This window comes from Felis catus, chromosome A1 (genome assembly GCF_018350175.1).
Source record: "Felis catus isolate Fca126 chromosome A1, F.catus_Fca126_mat1.0, whole genome shotgun sequence".
NCBI lineage: Eukaryota > Metazoa > Chordata > Mammalia > Carnivora > Felidae > Felis > Felis catus.
Window position 1 is genome coordinate 199865438 of NC_058368.1, and position 27753 is coordinate 199893190.

At 37.2% G+C, this 27753-nt stretch overlaps 1 protein-coding gene across 3 annotated transcripts in view; it reads right to left on the reverse strand.

The window, feature by feature from the left end:
- Nucleotides 1–18966: 18966 nt before the first annotated feature.
- Nucleotides 18967–27753, reverse strand: part of ITGA1 (integrin subunit alpha 1) — a 158395-nt gene continuing 149608 nt past the window's right edge. For all 3 annotated transcript variants that reach the window (XM_003981422.5, XM_045037296.1, XM_045037300.1), the window contains exons 28-29: nucleotides 25224–25340; nucleotides 18967–19677 (exon numbers count right to left, since the gene is read on the reverse strand). In XM_003981422.5, the coding sequence (XP_003981471.2) occupies nucleotides 19633–19677; nucleotides 25224–25340 (162 nt within the window). In that variant the 3' untranslated portion in view covers nucleotides 18967–19632. The remainder of the gene's footprint in view (nucleotides 19678–25223; nucleotides 25341–27753) is intronic.

The window sequence follows — 27753 nt, forward strand, 5'->3', positions numbered from 1 at the left end:
GAGAGTCTTTGCTGACCACAGGGACTAGGAATTCATGTTCACTTGGGGCAGCCATTTTTTAAATGATCATAGAAAAAGCCAATTAGCGGGTATTCATAGAAAACAGAAAGGAGAGACCAAGACACTGAGGCATGCATGAATTACAGAGAGGGAGAGAGAGAAAGAGAGAGGGAAGTTACTTTAGTTCTTTTTCTCATTCTATTTTCTGTTTCCAGTCATTTGGGAGCTCTGGCTGCCCTTTCCGTGAAATTCCCTGGTATCTTCCTAATATTTTCTCTTTATTTTTCCTATTGGACATCTTTGAGGACAGTGACCATGTCTCATTAACCTTACTCATAGTCCCCAAAACAGGACCTGACACAGAGTTGGTGTTCAGTAAATGTTTCTTCCACTAATGAATAAACACATTTGTTCAACTAACATCTGACTCACGTATTAAGATGAACCAGAGAAAAGAAGAAGTTAGGAAGTTTATCCCTAAGAATATGGAAAAGTCCAGTGAAGGGAAAACATTGTTCCCCTGTACTTCAGGGATTTTTTTGTGGTTTGTTTGTTTGTTTGTTTGTTTTATTAAAAAATGTGTCATATGATGGCTTAGACTAGCTATATGGCTATTCTTTGCTGTCTCTGGAAAACTTGGATGTTTCAGTTAGACATCAGTTATTTTTCAAGCCGGAAAAATCAATCTTACTTTAACTAGCCTAAGGTAAATTATTGAAAGGATATGAGGAAATTTCAAAGACAGAGAGAGAGAGAGAGAAAGAGAGAGTCCCAAGCAGGCTCCATGCTGTGAGTGCAGAGCCTGATGTGGGGCTTGAACTCACAGACTGTGAGATAATGATTTGAGCTGAAACCAAGAGTTGGACACTTAACTGACTGAGCCACCCAGGTGCCCCTGAAGTAATCTTGATTGTACCATTTAGATTGGAGTCTATGCTTTTAGATGGAACTATTTCAAATGTTTAATATCAAAAAGTTAAACAGAGCTAATTTTGCCATTAGAATTTACTTGACTGGTAGGCCATTGGGCTTTGTTTATACATCAAAAGAATGAAATCAGTGAAGATGGGAGAGCCTCAAAGATTTGGAACTTGTTTTGCCAGGAAACTCAGTCTTAATCGTTAAATCTCTTCTGCTTCTACATTCTCTATTATGCTATATGAGAAAGCAAAACTTCTATTCTTGGCTCACAAACTTTGGTCTAGCTTGTGGTCTTCTAGTATTTCTTTAAGCTTCCTGCATAATTCTCCTCTGGACTTCTTACCTCTCTTTCCCTCTTACATTTTTATCATTTCTAACATGATCCTTTTCTTGGATTAAGATGAAAATCTTGCAAAAATGTCACTTTTTTCATTTATTCATTTACTTAACATATATTTACTTAGTACCTACCATGTGCAAAGTAATAGTCCAAGCACTGTGACAGGAACCAATGTTACCTGGCTGTCCTCAATAAGCTTGAAATCTCATTACCAAATATTATCTCCAGAGTCTTGCTATAGATGAAATCCTATGAGGTGTATGAGCAGAGAATATGGAAACTTGGTGTGATTTATGCCATTTAGTGGAATGAAAGAATATTTAGGCACATTTTCTTTAGATTCGACATGAACTTTTATAAAAGTCGTTATATGGAAAGTGGCTTCTTCCATCAAAAGTCTCTAGATCTACAGGCAAATGAAGATGTCTCAAGACTTAAATTTGAGGAGGGGGGCTAACATTTTTAAAGCCTATAAAACCATACATTTTCACATGTTACAGTATGATAATGTAGTTAGTTTTCTTGTTAGAGTTGCACCCCATGACATGTATGTAGAGGTAGTGACTTTCACACATTTATAAACTGAAACTCATCAGCCTTGCCAGTTTCTGAGTGCAGATGAGATCCCATTCATGCAAATGTCTAAATGTCTTCCTCTCACTGTTCCCCCTTATATATGTAGGGCCCTTAACCCATGAACTATTCTTTGTGTCCATGGGTCATGACATATACATGTGCACTGGGAGATCAGGGTTAATTGCTGTTGGTCCCTGCTGCTTGAGGTCCGTGCCCTCCCTCACCACTAAATGGGCATAGATCCTTTTCCATTTTAACAACTTGTGATGACTTAATGGTTTCAGATTTCCTTGGAACTCTGCTTTAAAATGAGGAGGCTGCTACCTCCTTTTAGACTGATATTCTCTTAGAGGGAATCCCCAGAAAGCTTGCCTATGGCCCAGTGCATTACATGATCCAGTCAGATTCACCTGCAGCCATTTTTCCCTCCCCAGTGCTCACAGGATGCATAACTGTGTCCAGGGTAATTTAATCACAAAATGTTAAACCAAGTTACCACATTAAATCCAGAAATACTATTTCCTTTTGACCTTTGGCTCTGTTTTTGAGTCTGGCTCAGAATTTTTTCCACCATATTTCCTTGCAAGTTGGCTTCTGTTCTTTTCCATTCTCCACTTTCTCCTTCTCTAGCTACCTAATTCCACATGACACATATGACTAAATCTCAGCTCCAGCCCTAGCACAAACTTCTTCCATACATCTATGTAAACATTTTTAAGTATAAGATTTTAGAAGGGATTATAATTTTGTTTTCTTTAACAGCTACACTGAGATATAACTAACATACAGTAAACTGTACATCTTTAAGTTGTTCAATTTGATAAGTCTTAGCATTACACATTTATATTTTTAATGCACTTTTAAATAATATTAGAAGATTTTTGAAAATATGTTGTGTATGGGTATGTGTGTGTGTATTCACACATGCATGAATATTTGTATGTCCTCCAACTAGAGGGCCCAGAGGAGGCACTCATAGAAGGCAAGCTAACTTAATATCCCAGACAGAGACTGGAGGGCTAGTCTGGCAGACCCATACATCTATTTGACCTATGAGACATCCATGGAAGGAATTACCCCTAGGAGACAGTAAGGTGTAAAACATTAACCCAAGAAACAAGAGGTTTTCAAGGGGCAAGGTTAATTTGAGTAAAGCAAGGTATCAGTTCTAAATCATGGAGGGCAGTGTGGATAGTAAAAGGATTATAAAACAAAGTGGTAAACATGGTTCTATCATCCCACTGATAGAGTAAAAGATAGTGCTATATTTTGGGCTAAGTTATGACATAAATGGAGTGGTAAATATTCTTCTCATTTAAATTGAAACATTACTGGATCATGAACCGGAAGAGGGACTGACTACAAGTCACTGAAAGGGTTCCAAGTACACCACCCCAAAATACGCTACTTTGATATAAGGATCATTTTGAGCTAAAGGCCATAGAGAATAAGCAGACACAAGAAAGTCTCTCTAGTTTTTCCTTTCTACCAGGAAAGGCAGGACAATTCTTAATCACCAGAGACAACTCTAGACTCCTATCAGCCTGGAGAGGGCACCAGAGAAATCTATATAACCGACCTTATTCATTAGCCCTTAACTTTTATGAGTTTCTCCATATATTTACCTTTCCATTATTTGTCCCCTGCTACAAGCCCAAACCACTTTTCGTCTATCTTGTCATTTGTCTACAAAATTGTTGTTTTTTGTTAAGGTGCTACATAATCCCCAAATTCTAACCAGCCCTTTGAGTTACCATAATGAGTTTCCCATGTGTACATCGATATACGTGTTAATAAACTTGTTTTTCTTGGTAATCTGTTCTTTGCCCCTCTAACTCATGGGGCCCTAGTCATAACACCTAGGAGAGTAGAGGGAAAAAGTTTTTTCCTCCCCCAAACCACCAAACCTGTTCAGGTGATCAACAAGAGAAGACAACAATGATAGGGGCGCCATGTCATGCAGTCTGGGTTGAAAGTTGGGACCACCATGGTAGTTAGAGCAATCAAAGAAATGACATGAGGACAGTGTTGCTGCTAATTGATATCTGTGAGATACACATTCTGGTAATCCACAGAAGATCAGGAAGAAATATTTGGCCCAGAGTTCCTATACATCTCCAAGTAGCACTTGAGTCAGAGAAATCTTACTGTAATACTATAAGCTAACTACTGCATGCTTCAAGCTGAGAATCCAAGATATACACACATCTTCTTGGTATGTTATACATTATTGTGTATAAGTTGCCTTTTATTTTTATTGATAGTATATTTCCATCCCTACCTCCGAAATTAAGGTTACCTTATATGTTCCTCTTATTGGTTCTCCATATTTGTAGCAAAGCAGCAGAACTTCCTGTATTTATCATCTTTGGGTTGGAGGCTGCAGAGATGAATTGGTGGATGAAGAAGAAGATAAGTGACAAACACCAGAGCTGATAAGAAAAGCTTAGGTCAACCAGTTCTGGAGTCACTTGTCTATACATTAATATATAACTTAATTGGAACCAAAATAAAACCCAGCTATTGCCATTTTACATGGTTACAATAAGGATGCATGTTCTATAAACTGTGGCAAAAAGAAAATGTGCAAATTTTTTACTAAAAAATAATCATATTTGTTATTGCCAACCACAGTGAGAATTACAATGAACCATTTAAGATAGTTTAAATAAGTTACTTGGAACTTAAAGGAAAAGCCCTAAATTGTTGCCCTAAATTATGACAAATTACAAATCTATATATATCAAAAAGACTACTCAGGATAGGGAGCTGAGAAGAAGGTAGTAAGATAACAATTTACTATCTAGCAAGTGCCAAGAACGCTACGAGTATTATTATTTCACACTTGTTTTATTTTGACTTCTCATCACAATTTATGGGCTGGTATTACGTTCTCAACTGGGTGCGTGAAGAAGCTCACTTTTAGAAAGCCAAGGTCAGGACACTTGTCCAAGCAAGTGCAGCTAGCAATGGCAGAGTGGGCATGTGGGCCCAAGTCTCCTTGACTCCAAGGTTCATTCTTTTTTCCACCACATTATGTGGCCAAATTATACTTTGAGATACAGACTTTCAGATCACACTCTTCAAAGCTGCTTTTTGTATGGAAAAGAATCACATACGTTTATTAGGTTGTTTATATAGTCTATAAAATTTGAGTGCGTTCATTCAGTACTAGGCATGATTCTCTTTCAAGGCCATATTGTCTCATAGGAAATACAAAATGAAAACAGCCAACTATAATATAATCACAATCCCTTCCTGCCCACCACACATGTAAGTTTCAAAGACAAGGAAAACTAACTAGTAAATATATCATTATCACAAAATATATCCATACAATGGAATTCTCTTCAGCAATAAAAAGGAATGCACTGATATATAAGCAACATATAACTGGCAAACATGCTGAATGAGAAAAAGCAGATACTTTATGAATCCTTTGATACGACCTTCTGGAAAAAGCAAAACTAAAGGGACAGGAATCAGATATGTTGAGGAGGCTGGGGATGATGAGAGGAAAAGTGACTATAAGGGGCATGAGGAAATATTTAGGGTGATAGAAATATTTTATATCTTTTTAAAATTTTTTTAATGTTTATTTTTTTTTGACGAGGGATACAGAGAGAGGGAGACACAGCACCCCAAGCAGGCTCCAGGCTCTGAGCTGTCAGCACTGAGCCTGATGCAGGGCTTGAACTCATGAGCCATGAGATCATGACCTGAACTGAAGTTGGACACTTAACCAACTGAGCCACCCAGGCACCCCAGAAATATTTTATATCTTGATTGTGGTGGTGGTTACCTGACTTTGTTCATTGTTCACAACCTGTAGCACTATTTACTTGAAATGGATAAACTGATGCATGTAAATTATATCTCAATCATCACGACTTAAAGACCTTTAAAATCCAAATTAGAGAGAGACTATAAGTTTTTAGAAAGGGAGACAGATGGGGTGAAGTCTGGGCTACAGAAATGCCACCTGAGGAAGGAGCCTTGGGGGAAGTGAACTTAGGATGTGAATTAAGGAAACGAAATGCCAATGTTTATGCCACAATGTCTAGGAAAGGAAAGAAGAGAGACTAATCCTTCATATTTAATTACATTTTTAAAAGGCATTTTCAGTGTAAGCACATTTGCCTGCCTTGACTAAAAATTGATTGAAGAGAATGGATGTTTCCTTTTATAGTCAGTGGAAATAATGCTTAACCGTAATGCAAATGCCTCATTGGAGAGCTAGGTAGTCCTAGGATGTCTGAGCAGTCTCTCTTCCTCTATTATTTCTGTCAGTTCAAGGCTGCCTCCCTGATAATGCCATCAAATGCAATTCAAGCAACATTTTGGGGAAAATCTTGCATTCATTTTCGTTTTTGTTTCAGCTAACTTCTGAACTCTGCAGTGAGAAAAGTTACTCTCTTCATGCTAAATAGGTCCTGTCACATTCAAGCACAGGTTTACTGGGTACCTGTTGTGGCTCACTAGCACACAGAAAATAGGCAGAGCAACACAGAAGTATAATGCATCCTGCCCACAAGAAGCTGATGGGCCGCTTGCAGGGTCAGAGGTACTCACCCAATAAAGGGCCCCTGCTTCGACTTTGCTTGTGCAGGTCTGGAGGACCGATGGGAGAATTCACGGGGCATTATTTTGCATTCAGGTTTGAGGAGCAATGGCTAACTTTATAAATGAAGTTAGCCTAATGGAGGAGGTAGATAAAACAAGACCTGGCATCTCAAAGGAGGGCAACTTTGATTATGGAAAAGTGTCTCTCCTGGCTCCTGTTGGTGGGTTAAAATAAAAAGCGTGTTTTTGTTTGTTTGTTTTGCTTTGTTTTTATTTTGGGGGGCTTTTTTTAGGAGTGAGAGGACAAGGGTATCTGAGAGAAGGTATTCTCATCCCCATTTCAGAAGAGAAGACAGCAGAGCACCTTTGTATTGAGGATGCCATCGGCAAAAGATGCCACCATCAAGAACTAGAGGAAGAAAATGGCAGACACCACTGGACAACCAGGAAGTTGTGCTCATGAGCATGAGACAGCCCCTTTGGGATTTCAGAAAGAATTGGAGGGGGACTATTTTTAAGGGCCTGGACTAGGTAGACTGCAGGTCAAAGAACAAAGGGTTCAATTCATCGAAGGATATTTGTAACTGTTAATGTGAGCCCAGTTTTATCCTCAGAAGGGCCTGGAATAGGTATAGATGGGTAAATGTGTATGTATAAAATTAAAATGTCATTTAGTGTCATATGAACTGGGACAGACTATAAATTACTGTAGGAATTTAGAGAAAGGAGAAATCATAGTGTGGCATACAGTAGGACTTCCTTGGAAAAGAGAGACTGGAGCTTGAGAATAAACATATTTAATTCACAACTCTGCTGAAAACACTTGCCAAATAATTGTCAGAAAACAATTAGCCTCAGACTAAAAAGTATCTTTTGATATCTCTTCGAGAGAAGGGTGACTGCTTCTCAGTTTTCAGGTGTAAAATACACTCGCATACAGTAGATACTTAATACATGTCTGTTAATTTAACATTTTGATAAATGAATAAATATTAAATATTTTACATATTTTAAAAATTTTAAATATTTTAAAACAATGTACAGTTTTAGAATTCTAAATGTCAGATAAGTCTTACAAAGACAATGTACAGATTCATGATATATTGTGAGGAACATCTGTTAAATCATCTTTAAAAATATTTTAAAGTTTTCCCTTGCACTTTCATAGAATTTTGGAGTTGGAAAGGCTCTCAGAGATCTTTCCTGGTCTGACGTTCCATTCATATAAGAATAAGCTTGATAGTATTCACGTTGACTATATTTGAAATACCATTTGAGTGGACATTACAAATTTAATTACTTAATACCCAATCCCACCCCACTCATCTCTTGCTTCTGTTATAGAGGCTGGAAGTTAAATATTCTATTTCCCTTGCCATTAGGAATGGTCATGTAACACTGTTAGGATGGACAAGGTGTAAGCGGAAGTCTGCTGGGAATCTTTTGTAATTCTAATTTAAAAAATTTTTTTTAAACAAAGACAGAATGGCCTTCTACCTAACTTCTTCCAGCTTAGGACACAGATATCATTCTGTAGGGGGCAACAGACTGGCTTGTGACCAAGGCCAGCAAAAAGGCCAAGAGAATCAGAATTTCCAAGAACTGACCATTATATCTAAGAAGTAAAATAAGTGGTAGTAATTTTTTTTTTTACCTATGGCAGTGCCATACATCAGCTAGTATGTTCTTTGTAAAACGCATTCTTTCATTTTATAAACTTTCCTAATTCTATCAAGAACCCACTTGTATTGTCAATATGAGAAAAGATTGTTAGATGCAAAATGCATTGTAGCTGTGTTGTATTTTATGTTTGCATTGCCATATGTTGTCTTGAGTTTTTAAAAAAAATTTTTTTACTGTTTGTTTTATTTTTCACAGAGAGAGAGAGAGAGAGACAGAGCACGAGCGGGGGAGGGGCAGAGAGGGAGGGAGACACAGAATCCGAAGCAGGCTCCAGGCTCCGAGCTCCGAGCTCTGAGCTCTCCGCACGGAGCCCGACGCGGGGCTGGAACTCACAGACTGCGAGATCATGACCTGAGCCAAAGTCGGACGCCCAACTGACTGAGCCACCCAGGCGCCCCAATTTTTAAAATAGTTTATCATATAGTAATGATCTTAATATCATAATATCCAATTTTATAGATTGGACTTTTTAAATTTTTGGATAAGTTAAAACATTCGTCTAAGGGTCCTGACAGTTGGTAGAAGGAAAATACATTGAGAGACATTAACTAGAGAGGCAATTTTAGATATTGAAATAATATGGAGACAGAAAAATTAAATTAAGTATTGCACTGCACAAGAGTAGTAAGTTTATGCGAATCATTACTCTAAGATATAATTAATAGGTTAAAGGAGATTTAGATAAATGCACCAATGCTGTTGTTAATACAGAATTAATATCAGAATTTGAGATATAAGGGCATGCTTTCAAGCAATTAATGCCTCGCAGAACCCAGAGCAGGGTTTCCAGATGGAATAGTGAAAACCTCACTCTTGGAAGAGTCTGAGATAGGCTGGATCATACTATCAAGGATGTAAAGAAATATCCAGTACTGGATGATTTTTAAATTTTTTCCAAATATATGAGTCTATTATTACTAGTGATCATACTATATCTTCATGGTTTTCCTCCCAGAGAGATGTAATAGCTGTGTAAGTAAAACTTTACTCAGTTTAACAATTCTTGCATTCAGTCAATAATAAAGAAGTACCTACTATGTGTTAGGTACTACAAAGATAGATGTGTGCTCTCCCGCACCTGTGTTTTCATGTCTCTTACCATGACCTCCTCTGAAGTCTTTGCTGTTGGGGGGAATGACTTTGAAGCCAGATAGAGCTTGGTTCCTATGTCAGCATTACCACTTGCTAGCTTTATAACCTTGAAGTAGCCCCTGAACTCCTTTGAGTCTCAGTTATAGCACCTGTAAAACAAAAACAATAATAGTATCACCACAGTGTTATTGATAAGATTAAACAACATGTTAGGAAATTGCCTGGCACGTGGAATGTAGACAATAAATCTTCCTTTTTTTTTCCCTCTTGTAGAAAATTGGGAGACTTAACCCAGCCGCATCAGTTCCATTCAAAAGTACCTGCTTCACATGTGCCAATTCTTATAGCTCTTGTAGAATACAAATGACTCTTCATTTAAACATACAATCTTCATTTATGAAGATATGGCCCATCCTAGAAGGTGAACAACTGCTGTGATGTGAAATAACACACTAATTGGAATCTTTGCAGAATTACCCACATTATAATGATGAGGTATGCCGAATGGGCAGGAATGAAAGACGGGTTTGAAAAGTGTATGAAAAGGAATAGCAGATGGTACTTGGGTGCTAATAGAATAGAAAAGTCTGAAAGTAAAGGAAGGAAGAAAATAGAAAATGAGAAACTAGGCATGTGAAACTAAAGAGCCCTGGGCATTTCATCAAGGACGGTTAGAGTCTCTGGCATGGCTAACTTCCAGCTCCACTAATTACAGTCTGATGACCAATTCTGGATACTATTCTTTATTTACCAGGTTGAGGCATTTCCACTCTTGCCTTTGGAATGCCATTCGGGATTGTGGTATCTAAGTGAATTCATGCCACACATGCTCGGTTGAAAGATACTACAAAAACAAAAAAATAGCTGAGCAAAGTGGAAGTTAAAGACCAAACCTGCCGATGTTTCAATGATGCTTTTATTAATTCAAGCCAGTTCTTGCCAGTCAACTTACTAAATGGAGCACTGGCACATGACCAAACTGCATTCATCTGTGAAGTGGCTGGCAGCCTGGGTGCCTACAGACAATGGTGCTTGCCCTATTATTCCTGCCATAAGGGAGCAATTGGGCCATTGTAACTGGAATTTGTGCAGGTCAGGGACCCTATACACTGATTTAAGACTCAACTCTCAGAGTGGGATGACTCCATGATTCTGCTCTAATCCACACAGAAGTTTCATTTCAGCCACCAGTGAGTCCTTAAAAACCTGCAAGACATCAAAGTCAACTCAAGTATAAATTTGGATTTCTGTATACTTAGAAGAATTCCAGGGGTCTCCTTCTTTCTTACAAGATAAGAATCTTCCCAAGTCTGGAATTGCACACACCTTTTTTTTAAATTTTTTTTTTTTGAGGGAGGGAGAGAGAGAGAAAGACAGACAGACAGACAGATGGAATGTGAGCAGGGGAGGGGCAGAAGGAGAGGAGACACAGGATCTGAAGCAGGCTCCAAACTCTGAACTGTCAGCACAGAGCCCGACTCTGGGCTTGAACTCATGAACTGCAAGATCATGATCTGAGCCGAAGTCAGACTCTTAACCAACTGGGTCAATTCCAGCACAACTGGTATTACACACATCTTAAAGTTCATTCAGTTTGACAGTAATAAAGCTACCTCCAGCTCTCTTATGGTAACTGCATGGTATATCTTTTTTTCCATCATTTTCCTTTCAACTTATTTGTGCCTTTGAAGCTAAAGTCTGTCTCTTTTAGAGGGCATATAAATGGACCTTGTTTATCTGCCTGAATCTCTGCTTTTTGATTTGAGAGTTTAGACCATTCACCTGTAACATAATTACTGATACGGTTGGAGTTACGTTTGTCATATTGCTATGTGTTTCTATACGTCTCCTGTTTTCTTACTTCTTCTGTTTTCCCTTTGCTGAATTCATTTTGTTAATGCTTATAATGTAATGATTACAAGTCTTATTTTTGGCAAAAATTCTTTCTTTTTCAAGACTGTTAATAAAATAACCCAGTTGATTTTGCATAATCAATAGGGCCACACTTGCTTTTATTCTTAGTGACGCTATCTTTCCCATCTTTCCTCATCCACTCCTTGCTGTCTGGCCCATCCCACCCCTGCTTGAAGAAGTAGGTAAAAAAAGTAAGTATTTGACATCTGGACAATGGAGAATTCTAGTTCACATGTATATGTGTGTATAATGGTTATTAACATAGAGAGAATGTGGGAGGGGATAATTTTTCTTATTGTCAGCTCCAGAGTAAGGGGAGGAATTTGATAGATATCACTATTTTAATACTAAAGAAAAATTAAAAATATAATGTCACATTTTTAGAAGGTACAGGGTACCATGTTCTCTGTGATTTGAAGTATGTCAAAATAGAAATGTGTAAAAAAATAAGCATGTATGCCCAGAAAAAGGACAATTTGAAGTTAGTAATTTCTGGTGCCAATGTTATGATTGTTTTTAAATTATTTCTGTTTTGCAAATTTTCTACAATGTGTATATATTACCTTTTACTCTAATTTTTTCCTGATTTAAAAATTGATACTCATGTATTTAAAAACAATTCAAATAATATAACTATTCCAAAGAACAAAATAGAAGTCACCTCCAGTCCTCCTTGATCACTTCTATTTGGTGAACTCTTCGTGACATCTGCTTGTGGATGATCAAATGAATTTTACAAAAGTAAAAAAAGACACCACAAAGGATAGGAAAGTGAAAATTGTGCCTATGCTCTATACCTGAAAATAAAAAATTCCATTGTATGCCATTTATTTTATAGTGAATATATCCAGATTTTTTTCTAGTAACTTCACCGTGTATTCTCATCCTGGGTAAAGGGTAAGTGGGAGAAACACTACTTATCTCACAATAGAGAGAAAAGACAGGGCATTGGAGACTGTGCTGACACAAATTAGTACAGGACCTTGTAAACAGCCTCTTTGTAACTCAGTCGGTTTCTTCTGTAAAAATACCTCCTCAGTCTTCCTGCAGCATGGTTTGAGGATGAACCCTTTTACAAGATGAACATGTGTGACTGCTACTAACACTCCTTCCTACATGTTTCTTCTAGCCCTTATATATTAAGTAATTTTATTACTTATTACTTATTAAATAAATAACTTTTTTCACTTCTTAGTATTTTTTTCTCACTATGTGGTCCAATATGTTGTTATACAACAGGTAATTCATTATTAAAACATCTCATCAGAAGAAGATATACAGTAATATGGATTCTGTGGTTTTTGTGTCAAGTTTGCAAAAGACTAATCACATTGCTATACTCTGCACAGGAAACACCACAGACACACTTAATTTGTTTTTGTTTTTCTTTTTAGACCATCAAAGTGAAAAACTGCGAAGGAGCTAAAAAAAAAAAAAGTTGGAGCTCTGGAAAAAATACTAATCTTGGATAAAACTAATGTACTTAAAATTACAACAATCACATTCTTCTTTGAGTCATTTTTTAAAAAGTTAATAGACAAGACAGGATGCTCCTTTACCTTGACGTAAGATACACAGCTGATGCACAGGATAAGATAAGAATTAGACCAAAATACCAAACCTCTGACCTCAAATCAGTGTACAGGATACACCATATGTTGGATATTCAAAATACTCCTTTACTCTCTCAGCTATTTCTAATTATATCAGGTTAATGACTGTTACCTGAAAAAAAAAAAAACGGGTTTAAGTTAGGCACCTACAAAATTATTAGTGTCAACAAAGGTTGTGCTTTTTTGTTCTTGAAGGTGATTAAAACATTTTCTTCTAATGAGTTTGTCCAATAAAAGTCTTGCAGAAATGCATACACCCTTAAGCTATTCATTTTAATAAGTTTATTCTGAGGTAAGTAAAAAAACAAGCAATGCAATATACGTTATGTTAGGTGATGCAAAAACTTTATTGGAGTGATATGATACATGTTTCAGGGCAGTAATTATATACAGCATTTTTCTTTTTAATCAAATGTTTACGATTCTTCACACTGTCTGTTAACAATTTTAAAACCTCACAGTAGTAAAATACAGTACACCATTCTCTTCACAGGCCAATGTTTCCTAATGAAGAACACAGAGAGACAGCTGTTGCATCCTGAAATAAGGCCAGGAGGGGTCAGAATTAAATGCTAAGTATCAGGATGTCCTGTGTGAAATGATTCTGGTATGAAGAAGATATGATGTGCTGCTGCTTCAAATGATTGTTTTTACTTGAGACAGTGTATCAAACTTGGAAATTCGCCCCAGCTAAAAGACAAGTAAGAATATACTTAAAAATTTTTTTTTTAATGTTTATTTACTTTTGACAGAGAGAGAGAGAGACAGAGCATGAACGGGGGCGGGTCAGAGAGAGAGGGAGACACAGAATCTGAAACAGGCTCCAGGCTCTGAGCTGTAAGCACAGAGCACGACGCAAGGCTCGAACTCACAAACCGCGAAATTATGACCTGAGCCAAAGTCGGAGGCTCAACTGACTGAGCCACCCAGGCACCCCAAGAATATACTTTTATTTAATCAACAATTCACTTGTGCAAAGTACATGTGTTAGTATTGTGTGTGGGTACAATGTGGTCTAAGGAAGCCTGTGGTATTTTAAGGAGGAAGGATGTATATATAAAAGATAAAGAACTTCATTTCCTCTCCCCTTCCCCCCCAATTTTTTTCTTTCTGTCTTTCAAGATGCAAGATGCCTGAGGGGCATGACAGGAAGATGGCCGCCTGGCATTGGACCTACCATGCAGCTATCTCCCAGAAAGCCATCATTAGCTTTTGTGTGGGGCTTCCCTTTTGCTTGGCTACTCTGTGGAGGAACAATTATGTCACTCAGTTTTCCTCATTCAATCTCTCTCTTAAAAAATGGGGGTGGGAACAGGTAATGTCAACTGGGAATTGTTCAAGAGGATACCTGGCTTTCAGTCGTTAGTATTTGGAAGATTCCTTTAAAAATTTTTTTCCCCCAGTCTATACGCACAGATTAAGCATTGAGTCTCAGTATTTTGCAGAAGAGCTTGTAAGATTCCGCTTAGTCTTTTTTTTTTTTCATAAAGATGTGACTTGAAATATGGTAAAATCAAATATCATCATAGTCAGGAGTGTCACCAGTCCCTAGTTTACTGCCATGCTTTCCATGATGTGTCAGGTAATTAAAGGATTTCTGAGTGTCAACTCATCAGAAAGAACATGCAACTACTCAAGGACCTGCCAGGGGCACAAGGCTTACAGTGGCCTTGCCAAGGAAGTTCCAAATCGAAACTAAACATCCCCACTGTGCAGAAGAAACCGACTGGAAGGCAGAAGGCAGAGACATCCTGCAAATGGACTCCGGCTCATTTCAATGCCCAGTCCTCAAGGCATTCACATTCGCCAGCTTGTGGCAGGAGAGAAATGCAAGGAAGTCTTACATCAAGTTCTGAATTCATTGGTCATGGTAGAAAGGTTTTGATATATTTAAAAAGGCAAAAAAAAAAAAAAAAAAAAAGAAAGAAAGAAAGGAAGGAAGAAAGAAAAAAAAAGAAAAGAAAAGCTGACCTCAAAGCAGAGTACATTTGAAGTGATAACACACCCTTTGTATTTTTCAGTATGGTAAATTTTCAGCAAGAAGTGCTTCTGTGTGTATCTGATATGAGGTGGGGCCAGGTTGATCCTGGGGTGTAGTGGATTCAGGGGTTAAACTCAGTCCTTTTAGCCTTTTTTAGAGGCAGAAGCATCCATTCCCATCAGTTGAGAAATGGACCTCTTGGTGCCAGATGTCGTCAGGGACAAGGGGGCTGGGGCTTAAGGGCCAACATAGGGTCCTTTAGATTTCTTCAAGCTTAATGGTTACAGGCTGTTACTTGGAATTTCTAAATTCAAGGTTAAATTTTAATATGAGGATCAAAGATACTGACTTGTTCACCAGATTACAAGGTCAGTTGTTAGCTCTATTTTTATTTTACATAAGATGTTGCACAATAGTGCTTCCATTTGGGAGACAGCAGAATATAGCCTTTTGTAATGTACTACAGAGTTAACTTCTTGGGATGGTTTCAGAAGTTCTACATTGGAGAGGTTTAGCGACAGCAGTTTAACATTAAAAGGGGTTGCCCAGTGGACTTACCTTAAAGATATGTTTGCATTAAAAAATCTGCTGTTAACAAATTAAGCTAAAAATAGCATCAGTCTGACAATTTTAGAGACTTCTTTTTAATTTTTTGGATTATTATGTCCATGGGTGAGGATGGGGATTGTGGGGTGCTGATAGCTACATCCTAGAAGCCCTTCCTTCAACCCTTGGCATAGTTGCTGATGGTGTCCCATAAAGGTTTGTAAATCTGTTAAAGATGTCCCATCTCTGAAGTACAAGGAATTTTGTCCCTATTACATTATACCTATACCATGTCATCCCTTGATTGTGTCACAGAAGAACCGAGGACTGAAATTCTATATAAATGATCAGTTCACTGAAGCTGGTATTCACAGCAAACAGAGAGCACATGTTTTGAACAGATTTTTCTCCAATAGTCCTCTAGAAAATCTCCCTTGGTGGGGGCTGGGGCGGGTAACTAATGAGGAGGACTTGAGAACTGCCGAAAATAAATGAAGGATGCAGAGGATATTATTTTTTAAAAATAACTTTCCAGAAGTCTCTCTTTGGACAATAACGTGATTGCACCTAGCACATGAACCATGTTCTGAGCCTGGGTCTTCCCTAGTTTTCTCAGTGTTGTGCAAAGCACGATAGGTAATTCACACAGAACAGATTACAACATGTTTGATAAAGACATTACCCCCTACGAAGGCACACTGTACGGAATGGCGGGGCAGCCATTCACACTGTACAAGCCGTGGCCCTTCCAGAGAATGCCTAGAGAGATGTGTGCACGACTTCTCACAGCCGCTACAACCCAGCTCTACTCCAGCACTGTGCAGCCACCTTTTGCTTTTGGCGCAGATTTGTTTTCCAATTGAGTCTACATACTGGTTTTGTAAAAGGAAAAGAGAATATATATACATATATATACATATATGTGTGTGTATATATATATATGTATATATACACATATATATTTATAGGTATTTGCATATATAGGTACATTTATTATGGTTGAGTAAGCATCAAATTTTGCAAAAAATTCTCCCCCACAAGACTCATTTCAAGTGTATTTATGAAATGGAAATATTCAGATTAAACTGCCCATGACTTTACAGCTCAGAGAAAATAAGTGAATAAATTGGACCACTGAATTTCAAATTGGATCATAGAAATCACAAATATTTGCAAAGGATGAACTTTCACACTATTGCTCCAGGGCAATGGACTCCTAGAGAAGGTGAAGCAGCTTCTTAGTGGTTTTGAAGTTCCGATTTTCACTGTGTCGCCCTTCAGATTTTCTTGGTTTCAATTCTTGCTGCTTCTGAAAGTTTATATAATTTTAATAATATTAAAGGAAGGCTATAATTTTAGAAGTTGAAGTTAAAGAATGGGAAACCATGTGGCATTATGTCTGCTGGGCTTGAGATGAGCATTTTAAGGATAATTTGAAATATGATGATATTGTGTGTATTTGTGTATCTATCTATCTATATATTCAACATGTTATATCTCTGTATATCTATATCTATTTATCTATCATCTATCTATTGCCTATTATTGTCATCTAATCTATTTCAATGGTGTGCTGAAGCCAGTTCATACTGGTTCACGGGACCTGACAGATTAATTTTCAGGAGTTTTGTTAAGATGGTAGGGTTATATCAGTAGCTTGAAAATGGCCATGACAAGACTATTTAGGTCATGGAAATTGGCAAATGACACAAATCAGGGAATTTGTTTTCCTCCTGGAGAGCCAGTTATTGAATAATTTACCAATATACCTTTCTAAGTTTAGTCTGGAAAGGGACTTCATACATATGTAAGTTCACAATGGAAGAAATAGTCAATTTTATAAAATACCAAAGTTAAAAAAAGTTTCTGGAATAAACTCATAGTTTTAAAAAGGACTCACTTTTCTTATTAAGTGCTTTAGAATAAAATGGTAGAGGTTAGTATATTTCTTGATCATTGACTATGTTTTAGAACATGTGTACTGCTGACTTATTCTAATCAGAACCTCCACATTTGCATCTTTTACATAGTTGCAGAACTGTACATTAAAGTTAAATATTAATAAAAATGAAAACTATATGCAAAGTGGATGAATGAAACTTTCCTTGGTGGTGTAGCTTTTGTGTTTATTTTTTGTCCTTTTTGTCAAACCCTGTCATTTGGTATTATTGAGATATTTTGTATTTGATTTATGTTTGCACATTCATGTGGGTGTATGTACATGTGTGTTTACACACACAGATGCTCACACACATAAAGCTCAACAAGTTATAGTATTAGGGATGATGGATATCTGGTCCACTAAATTCTATTTAAAAACCGGGAATGATTGATGTTAAAAACTGTGCCATGATTATAAGTACCTATTTGATCTGGCCCAGCAGTTCTCCCTGTCTTTTCTAAAAAATTCAAAATGACATTGTTTCCATCTTTTCCCTCTTGGTCAACACCATATTTAGTTAAGATGTACACACTCCTGGTTTGGTGGATGCTTTGCCTAGCAGTCATGGAGGCCACGTGTGAATTTAAGTTTACCTGCTAGATTTATTTCTGAGAATGTGTTGAGATTGGAGCAGAGCTGCTGAATAGGCTATGCACAGGAGTTGTGCAGCACGGTGACTCTGAACAAGAGAGACCTGAGTTTTATTGGGCAAAGAAATAATAGGTGGAAAGCATGATTTCTGAACCCGAGATAGATAGTGGGAATGAAGGAAATTCCCAAAGTAGACTTTTCTCAACAATGACAGGCCAGCAGGAGGCTATCAAACCTCTGGAAAGATTGCGCTTTTCTTAGGGTACTGATGACCTGGGCACTCCCCAGGTGCAAGGTTTTGATTGTCAGGATCTTAGATGTAGATGTGGAGCGCCACGAGGCAGGCCGACGCTGAGTTCTCAGATAATTCCTTGGAAATTATATTAAAAAATTAAATCTATGGCATTTAATTTCTCCCTTGATTTGATGTTTTTTGAGAAAAGTAGAGTCCAGAACTTTCTGGATAAGGTTCTGGACAGATGCTGGTCTTGTGATGGTCAGCCAGGTGGAGAGATGGAGTTGTTGCAGAAGAATCAGCTAATTTTACAGCAGTAGTTCACACATGCGGCTACGATACATTCATTCATTGTTATTTTCCTAAGCAACGGAGCAACCCAGGAGCTTATGCTACAGTAGAGTCCAAGGCACCGTGATAATTACTTCAGGAGCAAAGAAGCTCATATAGAGGTGTGATCTCTTTCTGTCGGTGCGAGGTTTCAAAGCTAAAGTTCTTTAAAATTCATTTCTGGAGTTCTATTTAAATACTGATATGCCACACTTATAAAGCAGTGTCTTCTTGGTAAAATGCAATATTGAAATGGAATACTGCCTTTCGTAAACATAAGAAATGTGTTTCAAAAGTTAAATACCTTTTAAAAAATGAAAAATAAACATACTCTCACAGCTTGAGGGTTTAAATGAACCATGTACCAAGGAGCTGAGAAAACTCCTACTTTTGGTACATCCTGGAACCCCTAACGTTCAAAAGTTGCCCAGCAAAGATGACTTCAGCATTTCCGTGGCATCTGCCTAAGCTGCCATGTTCCGCTCAGAAGCCATCTTAGCATATCCCACACACAACATGGCTTTTCATGACAAATCGCTGGTATGCCACACAAAACTGCCGTGAAGTGTTGTTTTCAGCATAAAGTTTTGAGTTTTAGGGCTCAATATCAAAATGAAACATGTTCTGTGAAAGCTTAAATTAATCCATTCAGTGCACTGCTTTTAATCAAGTCACTCTTAGTTTTCCTTCAGCTCAAAGTTTCCAAACACTTTGGAAAAAAAATTTTTTTCCAAGTACAGAACCCAACACAAAGATGCTAATGTATTCTCTGTGATTTAATTATATTTTCAGTCCATATTTTATATATACTCTACCCAGGAAAAATTTCTCATTTGAATAGGGGGAAGTTATCTTTTTCAGTTAACCTTTTCTTGTCATTTACAAATGTTGACTATCATGCTGAATGTGAATATCCATCAGGAATCAATGGAAAAAAGCTTAACTTATCAATGATCATAAAAATCTTTTTATGCATTCCTTAAATACTCTGAATGCTGATTTAATATGTAAACATATTTGTACAGGTTAATCTTCATCTTCGAAACACTTTGTAATTTTACTTAAATAATACACATGAATAATTATTTTAAAATATTTTTCATCATTTTATAAAATATATTTTTATGGTATTGTTTTTGGATCTTCTTTGACTTATCACTTTCCAAGTGATTAATCCCTGATGGATTACATAAAGTTATGTGACTATGTCTTTAATTGTATCTATACATTTCTTGTCACATATTTGAGGCAAACCTGAGGATAGATCATCAAATAATTATTATTATTTTTCTCCTGTAAAATATGTCATTTTTCCATTTTCTTCTTTAGTGGTCTTTTGAAGAATCCAATCTGTTAAGAAAATATCAAACACAATACAATTAATTATTTGAATTTAAGTAATAAATACTAAAGCCCTTGGATAAAATTTAATACTATGCTAGTGATTTGGGCAGGCAAATAATTAATAATACAAATAATTAATAAAATTGAGAAAGGTTTTTTTTTTCATTGACCTATTAAGTAATATTGAATGTCAAGAAATGACATTTATTAGGTTGTTGTTTCATTTTAAACTTTTTTTGTTGGTTAAATATATCATGTCTCCCAGTAAGAACTAGTACATGTGGTGAATTAACTTAAAAACGTTTTGGGAAAATATTTGGGAGGCATGCAAGCTACAGTCAGCTGGCACTAAATGGCATTTTGCCGTCATCTTTTTTTTCAGGGATGTGGCAGAGAAATTCCATCAAATAACCTCATAAATTGAGGTCTTTAGAGCTGGTGGGGAATCTGGTACATGCATTATGACTGAGAGGTTAGGGAGATATGAATTGTCTGAATAACTTTAAATGTGTCAGGACATCTGCCTTTATAGACTTGACAGGAAATACCTCTTGAAAACATGCTGGATAATTTGGATATAAGAAACATATTTCTGAACATATAAGAAATTTCACATAGGGGTGAATGTGGGTAACTTTTCATTATACCTTGTAATTTGGGACATTATAAAAATTATAAGTGCTTTATATATTTCCTATTGTATATTATAATAAAAGTAAGTATAGGGGCTGGAAGGGACCTTTGTAATAATCTAATCCAAAATGTGGGTATTGTATTTTATTTTTAAAGTTTATTTATTTTGAGAGAGCGCTAGTGAGCATGAGTGGGTGAAGGGCAGAGAGAGAGAAAGAGAGGGAGAGAGAGAATCCCAAGAAGACTCCCCACTGTCAGCACAGAGCCCAATGCAGGGCTCAATCCCACGAACTGTGAGATCATGACTTGAACAGAAATAGAGTTGGACGCTTAACTGAGTGAGCCACCCAGGCACCCCACATGTGGACATTTTAAATAAGAGGAAATCGGGGTGCCTGGGTCAGTCGGTTGAGCATCTGACTTCAGCTCAGGTCGTGATCTCATGGTCTGTGGGTTCGAGCCCCGAATCGGGCTCTGTGCTGACGGCTCAGAGCCTGGAGCCTGCTTTGGATTCTGTGTCCCTCTCTCGCTCTGCTTCTCCCCTGCTCATGCTCTGTCTCTCTCTCTCTCAAGAATAAATAAAACATTTTTTTTTTAAAAAGGAAATTAAGGGTCTTTCTATTTTTTTGTAAATTTCAGAGTAGATTATAATAGTTCAAGCAGACAACAAGTTAGTTCTTTGAAAGTGTGATATGCTCATATTATTTTAATCAGGAAGCTATGGTAAATTTGCAAGGGAATGATATATTCAAAAATAATTATTGAATAACTGAGGGCTTACAAGGCATAAATGGTCAAAAGTATGCATTTTTAAGTGAGAGAAGTTAACTTTTTTATGTTTTCCATCATGCCAGAATCTAGTTGAGGCATCTAGTGGCAGATGAGGCAAAGACAACAGAACAAATAAGCACGAGAAAAAAACCAATGAATCTGTCCCTCTTCTAATGGCAGTTCTATATGTCTCAGGTTTTTTCTTTGAGCCAACAATAAAAGTACTGGATTCACAAACCATCAAGCCCCTTAACTTGTGTCCGCATGTCCTAAGTCAAAAATTAATCAGATGAGGCTTTCACAGAAATAGGTGGTGAATTGTAACACTTTTCTCTCTCCTGCTCTACCCTGCTCTTTATCTCCTGTCCTTTCCCTCTTAAGTCTTTTTGCATCTTTCCAACTTTCCTTTGCTTTCACACCCTAAATGCTCTGTTTTAAAACTTAATTGTGTTATCTGAACTTTTCAACCCAACAAATTCTATTAAGTTGGGCCCTTAGTGGAAGTTGGGTCATAGGAGTGGAGAGTAGGTGAATGTAGAACATAGCTTCAAACCAGTGAAGGCTAATACTAGCCAAGGTTAAAAACAAGTTAAGTTTGTTTTCAGTGTCCAGACTTACAACTTTCACTTTCCTTCTTTGTCTTTTAGTATTTACTTATCAGTAAGTGCTAGATCTTATTTATGCTTCCCTAGTTCAAAACCCTATGGCAAAGGGTCAAAGTAAATAGTACCCGGTAGAAAGTATGTGCTTATTGGCTATAATATGCAATAAATGTTGAATAGATACATTGATACTAATATACCAAAAACTAAAAAATTGTAGTGCTATTCCCTATCCACATCCACCAAAGATAGGAATATTGGATGAGGAACAAAGCTTTAGGACTTGTAAATAAATCATCAGTGATGGAACCTCAGGCATTGCTATGAAATCAAGCTAAGAGAAAGATGTTCTTCTTTCTTAGGGTTCCTCTGTGGGCTGAGTCTCATTCCATTCTATTGGTTATATTGGCCTGACTGAGTTTCCCCCTCAACATGTGGTACTATATTCCAGGACATGTTTCTCAGTCTATTTAGATCTGTGCCCCCTAAAAGCCTTCTCTCTTCAATATTAAGTGTCTTAAGCTGTTTACTAAGATTTTGTCAAATTTCTATTTCTGCCATGTGTACTATAATGATAAATTATATAAAGACTGTGCCTTTTGAAATAGATTCACAGCTCCAGTAAGAATCTTTGGCCTGTCTCCTGTATGGAGCCAGGAAGTTCCCATGAACTTCTAGAGTGCTCAGATTTGGAAGGAGGAGAAAGAAGGGACAGTCCTGGGGTTTCTGCTCAAGGTATAATTAGTATAAAAAGATCCCTGGGAATAACAGTAGCTTTTCTGAGTCTACTATAGACCAAATACATGCTTCAGGGATGTTCAAAATGACTTTAAAACAGGAGGAGGGGCGATTAATCTTTTTAGCATAATGGATCTGCTGAAAGACTGAATCCAACTAGAGACTCTCATTCTAAAACAAAATATTTTTATACATTTCAGAGAGTTCATGACCCTCTTGAACAAAACCCAATTCCTGGAGCTCCAGAATGAAGAGCCCTGCCTCATAGCCTGCAGCAGTGGGATGTATTGGAAAAAGGATGGGTGTTGCTGAAAGATCATTGCTTGAATCCAGTCCCTTAGTAGCTGATAATCTTGGGAGATTTACTTAACCTCTCTTTGCTTTAATGTTATCAAGTATAAAATGTAGTCAAAGTACTCAATTGAAAAGGTTGTAAGGACAACAGAGTGAACAAAAGACAGAGAGAACATAGAGCAAGGGGTTCATAGTGTTGGCAATGAAGTGAAATGGTCTGGGTTGAGGTCTTTACTCTGAACCTGATAAACCATGTGGCCTCGGGAACATATGTATGCCTCAAATTTCTCATTAAGAAAATGAGGTTCACAGTAGTGTCTTTCTCAAGGTTTGATGTTAATATTACAGTGGAAAAGCTGAAAACAGTTCCTGGCACGCAGAAAGCTCTCAGAAGTCCTAATTCCTTTGTTTCTGTGGAGTCACAGTTCTGATTGAGGCATCTCCCACTGAACTGGTTGAACTAAATGTACCTACTGGTTACAGCAGTCCAAAGGTTGCTAAATTACTTTCCTTCCTGGGCCTAAAAAGATCTAAGAAGCCAGAAGAATGTATCAAAAAAACGCTGATTGTATGGAAGGATGTGTTTATTTTTCCTTTTATGCTTTTTCAGATTGGTGGTCAAAAAACCAAATAAGTGGATAAAACTTATTTGTTTTAAGCAGACATGCCACGGGAGAAAACCTATCCAAATATCAGCTCTGGCTTTCCTTTTCTCTTTGTCAGCCAGGTCCTAAGTCTATATGGGCAAGTGCAGTGCTCAGAATAGATCACACTGGAAGAAATCAACAATAAAACACTCTCTGTAACAGAGGTGCATGTAAATGAAGAAACCACATTCTAGGTTTCAAGCACAACCTCAGCACCACTAAGCCAGGTCTTGGGTACCACAGTGTGGCAAAGCCAGGTATTACAGACACAGCACTGGTAACGCCTAAGAGCTGGAGGTTTGAGAAAGCAAGGAATTAATCCTGTCTTAGAGACTTTGCTGGAAATGCTACTGGTCTACATCTCTAACATGGTTTTGTTTGTCATCCCCTCTCAGTGTAAACCACCCCCCAAAAGAGGAAGTTATTTATTTTAAGAGAGTCAAAAGGATAGGAACAGCTGGAAATTTGATAGGACAGAAATTTATTATTTGAACTGTTTGATTAAAAGAGAATTCTACTGCTCAGGTATTAGAAAAAGGAATATATAGCCATATCCTGCATTTTTAACAGAGTTTAGCTATTTAATAAAACAATTTGATAAAATATAGGGTGATACTATGTTAGAATAAATACCAATTTGATGTTTAATTGGAAGAACATTAAATTCAACTTTTCTACGGGATTTAATTCTCTATTAAATTTGGTGCAAATGCTGTCATCTAAGTTCTGCTTAATTTTATTTTATTTTATTTATTTAACTTTTTAAAATTTTATTTATTTCTTTTGAGAGAGACAGAGCACACACAGGGGAGGGGTAGAGAGAGAGAGAGACAGAGACAGAGACAGAGAATCCAAAGCAGGCTCTGTGCTGACAGCAGAGAGCCTGATGCGAGGCTCGAACCCACGAACCATGAGATCATGACCTGAGCCGAAGTCAGATGCTTAACCAACTGAGCCACCCAGGCACCCCTCAGTTCTGCTTAATTTTAAAATGATGCAGCTAAGAGTTTGAAAAATCTCACATACCTCAGTATAAGCAAACATCTATGTAAATATGCAGATTTATCCAACAGAAATAGTTTCACAAGAGTATATGAAATAGGAGTCAGTGAAACAGTAATCTTTCTCTTTCCATCAACTAATTAATAAATTTCTCATCTCTTACTCAGGCACACAACTATTGCATAAAATGTGGTATATTTCTTTATATATTAAAGAAATCTTAGTTTTTAAGATGCATAGAGGTATGTGATTAGGATAATGCTCATCCTAACTATTCTATTGCTTATATATTCTTAAACTTATAGAGGAATTCATTCTTTTCTTTTATTTTTTTTAATAAAAGAGAGGTTTCATTCTTCTTTCCTTATAAACATTTACAATTCCCAATATTATAGACATATAAAGGTCCCTTATAAGCCCAACCTCTAGAGAGATCCATCATGATTTTTGGATTTTTTTTTTCTTTTACAAAACTGAAATTAAGTTGTGCATAGTGTTTGAGATATACATTTTTAAAAAAATTTGTTTTGGTCCCATCATTTCAATATGTTTATTTCCTTTTTATTTTAGAGAGAGAGAGAGACAGCACTAGTGAGGGAGAGAGGCAGAGGAAGAGAGAGAGAATCTTAAACAGGCTCCATGTTCCACATGGAGCCCAACGCAGGGCTCTATCCCATGACCCTGGGATTAGGAACTGAGCCGAAACCAAAAGTTGGACACTCAGCCGACTGAGCCACCCAGATGTCCCTCAGTATTTTTAATAGCTGTCTAATATTGTATTGCACAGCACGGATAAATCATAATTCATTTCACCAATTTGCTGTTGGTAGTTGAAATAGGAAATCAAAGGAACTTCGGTGCTTACCTTCCACAGTGCTAATATGAGCAGCATTAACAGCAACAATCCAGCAAAGGCACTCAACAGGATGACCCATAATGGCACCCTGCCTGGTAGTCCATCTTTGGATATTTGAATAGCAAACTGAAAATCATTAAACAAGACTGTTAACATCAATAAACACCTATTATAACTCCTGGTATATTGAGTTCTTACAGGGTATAATTTTATACCAAACAATGTACTCAATCTGATTACTACATACAGAAAAAACATTGAGTTTACATTTAGAAATGCCCTTCCTCTATTCAACACCTCTAACCGTGTCAAATTTATTGTTACCAAAAATATTTATAATATCATGCTTTAGAAATTTATATATACAGAGTAAATTTCCTATGAATCAGAATGTTCAGGAGCAGAGGTGAATTTAACTCAGTGAGAACAATAAGTATTATTGATTCATTGATTCATTGATCGACTTTAGTGCATAGTCACAGTCGTAAAAATTTAGGCTGAAATGTCACCACAGGTTGACATAAAATCCTGAGTAGGTCTTCTTCTAATTTTAATCCTAATGTGATTTTTTTTGTCTACAAATTTATATATAACTTTCATATAGCAAAATGCATAAATCTCAAGTGTACAAATTAATTTTTGCACATATATTCACCTTCATGTACATTTTATTATACCACACTGTCTCTTCCAGTACTTATCTTTAGTCAATATCTATAAATCAGTTCTTTTTCAATTTTTTTATGTTTGTTATTGACAGAGAAAAAGAGAGAGAAAGAGAGACAGAGCTTGAGTGGGGGAGGGGTAGAGAGAGAAGAAGGCACAGAATATGAAGCAGGTTCCAGGCTCCGAGCTGTCAGCAGAGAGCCCAATGCAGGGCTCGAACTCAAACTGTGAGATCATGACCTGAACCAAAATGGGAAGTTTAACACACTGAACCACTCAGGTGTCCCAATATAAATCAGGCCTTAATTGAAAGAAAACTTTGAAGAAACAGCTTTTAGTGTTCCAGCTACTCAATGTGGCAGTCAAACCACTATGAACTTGTCTGCCCTGTGTCTCATCCCTAGGCTTCTGAGAAAAAAACTAATTCAGAGTAGGTGTCAATAACTAATACTAGCTCAAGTTTCTGTATTTGCTTGTCACAGGGAATGTCTCAATTCCTTAAGCTAGAGGGAAGACTGGAGGTAAAAGGAGGAAACTAACAGGGGCGATATTTACATATTTTAGAGACTGATGTAAACTCCTCAGATTGCTCCCTGTGGGTCCCTGCTGACACCTTGGGAATACAGAGCCTGCAAGAGTATACATATGTACAGAGTAAGGCGGTTTAAGACAGATTTTAAAAACATCTGAAACAATTCCCTCAACTTACAAATACAGAAACTTAAATCTGGATGGGATCGGTGACTAAGATCACATAATTACAAAATGATCATTTTGTAATTTAACAATGCAGGTATAGTTTTCCTTTAGGATGAGCTATTGAATAAAAAGCTTCATAGGGAATTTTAAACTAACACTTAGGGGAAATAAAACTAATTATAAAATTTTAACAAACTATATCTAGGAATCAAATGTACTCTTTTCCAATATAATATATACTCATTTTGGGGGCTTGGTGCTGACTGGTAATATTTTGGCTTCTCTGAATGTGGAGCAACTTTGCATTTATCAGTGCTCTTTATTTTATTTTATTTTATTTTATTTTATTTTATTTTATTTATTTATTTTTTTAATTTTTTTTTCAATGTTTTTTATTTATTTTTGGGACAGAGAGAGACAGAGCATGAACGGGGGAGGGGCAGAGAGAGAGGGAGACACAGAATCGGAAACAGGTTCCAGGCTACGAGCCATCAGCCCAGAGCCTGACGCGGGGCTCGAACTCACGGACCACGAGATCGTGACCTGGCTGAAGTCGGACGCTTAACCGACTGCGCCACCCAGGCGCCCCTATTTTATTTTATTTTTTAAACAACTTTTTATGTTTATTCATTTTTTTGAGAGAGAGAGAGAGAGAGAGAGAGAGAGAGAGAGAGAGAGAGAGCTGGGGAGGGGCAGAGAGAGACACAGAGTCCTAAGTAGGCTCCAGGCTCTGAGCCATCAGTGCAGAGCCCGATGCGAGGCTTGAACTTGTGAACTGCGACATCATGACCTGAGCCGAAGTGGGATGCTTAACCAACAGAGCCACCCAGATGCCCTTGTCAGTGCTCTTTATAACATAAGTAAACATTATATGTATATGTTGTATACGTTTTATGCATATATTCTTTAAAGGTGAATACTTACCAGAGTTCATTGGAATTATTTGAAATACGTATTAATTTGAAATAATAATTTTTTAAAAATGTTTATTTATTTATTTTTGAGAGACAGAGAGAGACAGACAGACAGACAGACAGAGAGAGTGTGAGCAGAAGAGGAGCAGAGAGAGAGAGGGAGAGAGAGAATCCCAAGCAGGTTCCATATTCAGTGTGGAGCCTGATGTGGGGCTCGATCCCACAATCCACCATGAGATTATGACCTGAGTTGAAACCAA